The 7,500-nt window shown below is 33.0% G+C and overlaps 1 protein-coding gene across 2 annotated transcripts; it reads right to left on the minus strand.

The window, feature by feature from the left end:
• Positions 1 to 1,231: 1,231 nt before the first annotated feature.
• On the minus strand, positions 1,232 to 6,729 carry LOC147381621 (heavy metal-associated isoprenylated plant protein 47-like). Of its 2 annotated transcripts, XM_086430179.1 has the most exons (5): positions 6,572 to 6,729; positions 6,302 to 6,458; positions 5,941 to 6,196; positions 1,648 to 1,726; positions 1,423 to 1,563 (listed from the first exon to the last, which is right to left on the minus strand). In XM_086430179.1, the coding sequence occupies exons 1-4, from the start codon at positions 6,575 to 6,577 to the stop codon at positions 1,714 to 1,716; spliced, it is 432 nt and encodes a 143-aa protein (XP_086286305.1). In that variant the 5' UTR covers positions 6,578 to 6,729; the 3' UTR covers positions 1,423 to 1,563; positions 1,648 to 1,713. The 2 variants fall into 2 exon arrangements, with proteins under 2 accessions (XP_086286306.1, XP_086286305.1); XM_086430180.1 differs by lacking the exons at positions 5,941 to 6,196; positions 6,302 to 6,458; positions 6,572 to 6,729 and adding an exon at positions 1,821 to 2,094 and having other exon boundaries at positions 1,232 to 1,563.
• Between the last annotated feature and the right edge of the window lie 771 nt (positions 6,730 to 7,500).

Genomic DNA, 7,500 nt, shown 5'->3' on the forward strand with positions numbered 1-7,500 from the left:
ATTAGAGCTAGATGAGTAAGTTATACCTGACAAAACCGTGGCAATTGTGGGTCATATAATTGTATTTTATTATATAAATATATTTCATTTATAGGCCTATAATAAGATTTGTGAATATCTGCTCCATGAATTATATCAAACTCATTCTCCAAGAGAAAAAGTAGCAAAAGTAAGAAACCTTTTGCTTACCATTTATTAGTGTCTTTCTAATAATACTAATTGAAGTATATTTGTAAGAGAGCTTCTATTGCCACAACAACTTTTGCTAATGCCACCCAAAGATGTGTGCTAATTCTTGGTGATTTACATATGTAGTGGGGTGGCATTAGCATATGTTTGGCATGGCAATAGAATCTCTCGATTTGTGATTGATAGGATTATTTAGGAAAACAATAAAAGTCAAATAGTAGTAATTAGTTAGGAAAAATTACTTAAAGGACTCTGGTAGAGAGATTTATTTCTAGATAGTTCTTAAATTTTGGGCAATAATTTGATAGTAAATATAGTACAGTTTTTATTCTTAATGATTCCTCATTGTTGGCTAGCCCACCACTTTTTATTTATTGTGGAACTCAACACTTTTTATTGGATTACACACGTAGCTCCTAAAACTTAAGAACTAACTAGAAAGAGCCCTTTTGCCAGGGTCCTTTAAGTAATTTTCCCAATTAATTAACTCATAGGGAATTACGTTTGATGAGAAAATTCAAAGCAACTTCAATTATTACTTATCGTTGGACCTTGTTTGATGAATCACAATTAATGTGACATACTGCTGAGATGGGAGAAAAAACAAAGTTTTCTACAGGCCAGGCCAGGCCAGGCCATGCCAGAGCAGGGGATTAATTTAATTTAGGCATGGCTATTCATTTGATGGAGAGCCTCAAACATTATTTATCTTTACAAAAGATAGATAGCTTTTTTTTTTTTTTTTTTTTTCAATAGGTAGAAGAATATTATTTATTAGTAAAAGGAACAAATAAATGTTTTAGGGAGGGAGAGGGACCGGACCCCTTTTTTAAGTTGTAAAATGGTTGGAATTTAGAAATCATGAAACTGATGAATTCATGTGGCTTAAGTCATAATATTTGTTTATCTTCCACTGGCACTAGCTATAGGATTAGGATTACAAGGACTTAATTAAAAAGGAAAAAAGCCAAGTAATTAGAACCAACCAGAAACCTTGAATGAATGAATGAATGAATAAATCCCCTCCATGATAACCCATATATAGTTTTGATTTGAATTGATTTGACGAATTAACTCATCACATGATAGTACAACTATCATTATCATTAGTATTGGGATGGTGAATGTCCTCATGATGATGGTAGTATTCAGAAGGCACACTAAATTGGTAAGGTGTGGTCCAAACTATAGGTATATGTGGTGCTGCTTCACTCTTCTTCTCCTCTTTCTTTTCCGCAATTGGTGTCACACTAACCAGTTCTGTGTGTCCAACTTTCTTTCTAATCAACATTGTTAGCTCTGTTGAATCGATCCCATCACCAGTAACAGCTATTTGGTTCTTATCTTGACCTTGAATCTCTGCTTTTTCAACGCCTACATCATCATTACCAAATTAATTTGCAAACAATCTAAACTCAATTTTGAAATATGTAATCTAATTTGGTTTCTTAATTTTACCTGCTAAACCAACTGCAATCTTCATAGCTTTGGTCCTGGACTTTGGGCCATTCATTGAGATCTTTATCACAATCGTTTGCTGCAACAAAATTAAAGATTTACACGAAAAATAAGCATAAAATTCTAAAATAATTTATAAACTATATTATTATATATGTTTTTGTAATTCATACCTTCATCTTATTTATCAAAGGACTTGGTGAATATGTCTGTCTGTCTGTCTGTCTCTGTTTCTTAAGAGAGGGATAGGAAGAGGAAGAGGAAGAGAAAGAGAGAGTTTTGTTTGAGTATATGACATGTACTCTGCTATATTTATAGGCCTTTATTTGAAAACAACATGACTTCTTCTTCTTCTTCAAGTTCCATGAACTTGCTTTTGATGAGATTCATTCAATATTTTTGTCCGAGGAAAAACAGCAAGGAAAGTAGTAGGGAGATAAAAGTAAGTTGGAGTTTCATCTTTCAATAGTTTGGTCATAATTAAATTAAACGCGGGTTGGGCCCATGGGTCGCCTACAACTTCTAAATTGTCTCTGGCTATTTAATTTAAATTAAACGCGGTTTGTCCTTTCTTCTAGAAAGATAGATCGGTTCCTCCTAATATCAATTTATGTAATTTTAAGAAAGATGCATATCATATCTTATCTTATGAAAGATTATATATTACCATATATTAAATTACTATCACTTAATTTTAATCTTTTTTTTTTTTTTTTTTTTATAAATGTCTAAGTATGAGACATTTATGCTCCCTTTCTATCTTTTTGATTTTTTTTTTTTTTTTTATGCAAAAAAAAAAAAAAAGAATCACAAAATTTCAAAGATCTAAAATAAGTTAAATTTTCATTATTGAAATTAATTTTAATTTTTAAATTTAGGAGATCAGTGACCATGAACCCTAGATGTCAGATCATGTGTTATTTGGTAAAACGTGGTAGTCAATGTAGACCCCGCAAGTCTATTATGCGCTAACCTAACTCTTCCTCATATTACATTTGTATGTATTAGACAAAGTTCAAGACTCAGCCCTGTGACTGTAGTGATAATCAAGCCAACCAATGAACGACTCATAACTTTAATAAAGATGTAAAAGACCAGACAGTATTTTTTGGGGTCAAAGTATGAATGCACAAGTCTTTGAGGGCTTGAACAAAGTCGTCACGCGTTCAAGGCGTGAAGAGCTTCCACGGTTGTATGTTGACAAAGTCAAATAATCAAATAGAAGAAATGACAAGTGACATATTTAAAAGAATTATTTTCCTTTAGAACAATGACCTCAAGATTGTACCTCATATGACTTTTCCCTTTTATCTCGATGAAAAGCATTCATGTTTCTTATACACTTCCATGTCAGAAAGTGAGATATGAGAAACAATATTGAAGTCACTCCAAAATTACTCTGTTCTTTATTCGTTCTATAAGACAATAAAGTTGAATATCACACCCCTAACGTGAAAGTGTATAGGAACCATAAATACTTTTCTTGAGATATGAGTGAAAAAATATCTATGGTTCCCATTCACTATCACATTATAATGTTTGATATGAGGTCCAATATTAAGGTCACTCCAACACAACTCTTAATACACTATTATTATTTTACAGAGTTGTTATTCTTACACCAATTGTATGCAATTCTTTGGTGATTTACATAAGAATAAGTATGATATTAACAAAAGTTGGTGTGCGAATGGAAACTCTCTTATTTTAGGTCTCTAAGATATTACCAACTAAAAAAATAAAATAAAAATCAATGGTTTAAAATTCGGACATGTCAATGACCCGGTTGACTGGTTGGGCAAATCCAAATCACTCTCACCCAAGGGTCAAACCAGTCCGTACAACACGTGAATTGGGCATCTTCAACCTCTTGAATAATATAAATTTCTTAGTACTTCAAAACAAATTTTTACCGTTTCCTTTCATGCCTTAGGATTTCATTTTACTTTTTCATACTTCAAAACTCAAGAATAAAATGGAATTTTGGATGTAAATTATGATGGAAATTTAGATGATAAGCCAAAGGTTTTTGTACTAGGGATTAATGTATGGTTGAAAATGATGGATTGATAGAAATCATAAAAGAAATGTATAATTTTACAAAGTTTTTCGTTATGATTTTTAATATCACATAAACTTTTGAATGGATCTACACTTTTTTTTTTATTTGGTGGATTATCTATTGAGATGGTCTGACTTAATGATTTTGTAATCGTTTCCTCTCTTTTTTTAGGGTTAATCTTCTATATTCATCGTCAACTTATTTTAAGTTGGCAACCTAATCCATTTTTTTATAAGATTACATGTATCCTTAATATAATTTATATATAAGAAAATACTTGAGTTCTAATCGAAAATAAACTCTAATATAAGAAATTTAGTTGACCAGGAATGCTCACTTTTTCTTGATCGATCATCCCACGTGCTTGACTTTTATTTATGTATTAGTAAGAGATGCTATTGTCTGCACCCGACATGCTTGACTTTGACTTGTAAGCCTTTTTCAGCGAGGAATATTTGGTGACCCAAAAACATGATCAAATCTCAAGACGATGAAATCTAGAGTACAACTTTAAGTTAGACAAGCTAGCCTTAAGGATTTATTCCATTTGAGTGTCTTTGTAATGGGAGCAACGTACGTATATAAGGGAATATCCAAACATTCCTTTAGCATTTTCCAAGATTAAAAAAAAAGGGGGGTTTATCAAGGGAGTCTGTTTTGGTTTAATTTTATGTTAATCCATTTTACTTACTACTCCTTAGATTTCCTCTCATCCATTGATGGAGATTCTCAAACCATGTTTCAGGTTACAGATTTTCTCTTTTGGTCAGACTACGTTGCCAGTCATAAATGTTCATGCTTATAGTTTCAAATCCACTATTAGCTGTAATCGTTTAGGTTAGTCTCACCCTTGATGACATTTAATTTTTAGGTTTTGTTTTGGATCTTTTAAATTCAATATAGGGCAATATAATTGATCTACGGTTAGATTCCATTTAAATAGAGAAACTGAGTATAAGTTAGTTACTTAACACTTCAACAAAGGAATTTTGGTGTTTATACCAAGTGGCACTCTCTCAATTGTCTAACTGAACTACAGGGATCTAAAGGAAGTAAGTGTCACAAGGGCTCAGGCTTAAACCCATAGCTCAATTAATTTGACATATTACAAAGCAACTTCTAGGTCGTGGATTCAAGAGTCGAGTTTACCCTTTAAAAAAAAATGGTATAGTATGCACCTAGGGTGGATGATTGAAATCCTCCTCCCATACCTCAATACTTGCCACATAAGCCATAATTCAAGGAAATTTTTTGAAAAAGTGATTTTAGACATTAATTTCTTGATTTGCATGTGCTGAGGTGTGGGAGGAGGGTTTCTAATCCTCCACCTTGGGTGCATATAAAAACAAATAATTACCAAAGTCGATCCACTCCCCACGTTTTCCCACTATTTCCGGTATGTTATCCTAAAACACGATTTTTCTCAATACACTTGTCATCATGCCATTTGTTTAGCACCTTAGCATTACATACAGAGAAATATAAAGGGAAATATATGTATAATCATTTTTTTTATAATGTTTTTCTTTGATCTCGACAAGCATCACTTCTCAACAAGAAATATAAAGAGAAAAAGCTAGTCTTACACTGATATCTTAATAAGTGTCATTGGGCCCACTTGGATTACCATAGTCGCAACCCAGCACTAGTCTTCTATATTTTATGGAAAAAATCTCGGATCTAAAAGAAATTTAAAAAAAATATATTATTTTTGATCTTGATTCAAGATATTGAAAATGGACGATTACTAAACTCTCAAATTTAAAATAAAAATTCAAAGATGAAAAATAAGGTTTTTTTCAAATAAAAAAAAAAGGGAAAAAAAATCAAAGTAAGAAATTTGTCCTATACAAGCTTGTTGGGGTGGCATCATATCATGGTTTTTTCTTTTCTTTTCTTGTTCTGTCTTTTACACATGGAGAACAGGGCATCAATTTCGAGGACAATCAAAACAGGGTTTCTTGTACTTTCTGTTACGTCAATTTGCCCTCACGATCCTATTTGGAGAGGGGACAAAACCTTGAAAAACAACTTCAATAAAAAAAATAAAAAACAAGAGAACCCATAGATCATCTATTTGTTTAACTTCAAGTAGGAACACATGGAAGTTCCAAAGACTTGAAAAATTCAGAGTTACTACATCCAATTCAATCCTTTTTTATGAAAACAAAAGTCTTGGAGTGGGGAACTGCTTTGATCAATTTCTTGTAGGGAGAAAGTAAGTAACTCACATGATAGTGCAACCATTATTATTATTGCAGTGGGGAACCTCATAGTAGCAGTAAGGAGTAGGCACACCAGATGTCCAAACCATGGTCGCTACTTCAGTACTCTTCTTCTCTTCATCCTTAACAGGTGTCACACTAATCAGCTCTGCGTATCCAACTTTCTTCCTAATCAACTTTGTTAGCTTTGTTGAATCGATTTCATTACCAGTTATTGATATTTGGTTCTTTTCATCCCCTTTTACCTCTGCTTTTTCAACACCTGCAAAGCCATACAGTAGTTATCAAAGTCAAACACCATTTGCATCGACTGACTCACTGAGTCAACGCAATTCAAAATATATGTATATTCTTAATTATTAATTACCAGGTACACTAACTGCAATCTTGAGAGCTTTTTTCCTGTACTTTGGGACATCCATGGGAGCTTTCATCATTATCAGTCGCTGCAACCGACGGATTATCTTCACAACTTTGGACCTCGAGTTTGGGCCATTCATCGAGATTTTCATCACAATTGTTTGCTGCAACCAAAGTATATTACCATCAACTATTTAGAATTAGACAAGCATATATATAATTCACACACACATATATAAATATAGAATCCTGCTCATATATGTTTTATAATTCATACCTTCATCTTCTTAATGGAACAGTCGATCTTGGTGAAGATAGTTTATTATAGAGGGATTAGATGTTACACTTACACCGGATTAACTATACTCTCTCTCTCTCTCTCTCTCTTTCTCTCTTACTATGTGCACCTAGTCACACGTCCTTGGCTCTATTTATAGGCGTCACCAAGTAATGGACCCCTTGGACTTGGTTGGAATTTTCAAGTTTTGGGGTTATCCTCTATTATAAAAAGACTATATGTTTACTTTCATTCATTCAATATTTTTTTTCCTGTAAAGGAGGGGTTAACTAAAGCTTGTGTTTGAACTTTGAAGAGTCATACTTGATGCCATGGCCCATTGACCCCCCCAACTAGAGATGTCTCGCTAATGAAAGAACGATTGAGATTGGGTGGTGGGTCATTAAGCATAGTTAGTAATTTTTCCAACAATTCATGAATTATACATGGATTTTCTGAAGAGTCGTGTGACTTCATTGGACACTGTGTTCAACACTGTACTGACCTGATAGTGCCCACATAGCCATAGATTTATTTCCTCAAGATACAATTAAAATGTCCTACGCTTCTAATTCTGCAGAGTGTTGAACACAATAACCAACCAAGTCAGTTCAACATTTTCCTTTTCTGAATAATGTGAGAATTCCTCAAAAAAAATCACCATCATTTACAAATTATATATGATTTGCTAATCAAATCAAGAAAGCTACTATTACCACACCAATTCCTATGTAAATCACCAACGAATTGCAACTCTCTAAATTACACAACTTGGTGAAAAGATTGGTCAAAACATTGAGTCCTACTTTAACCGACTCCGCTGTTGATTTGATCTAGCCAGAGTCATGGACGAGTCAAATTTCTAACATAAATGATTGGGTAGTATTTGTTAAGTGTGAAACCGCAACTCTTCCGATTCACATTAATTG

This window comes from Akebia trifoliata, unplaced genomic scaffold (genome assembly GCF_017979445.1).
Source record: "Akebia trifoliata isolate Shusen 1 unplaced genomic scaffold, ASM1797944v1 Contig00333, whole genome shotgun sequence".
NCBI classification, from domain to species: domain Eukaryota; kingdom Viridiplantae; phylum Streptophyta; class Magnoliopsida; order Ranunculales; family Lardizabalaceae; genus Akebia; species Akebia trifoliata.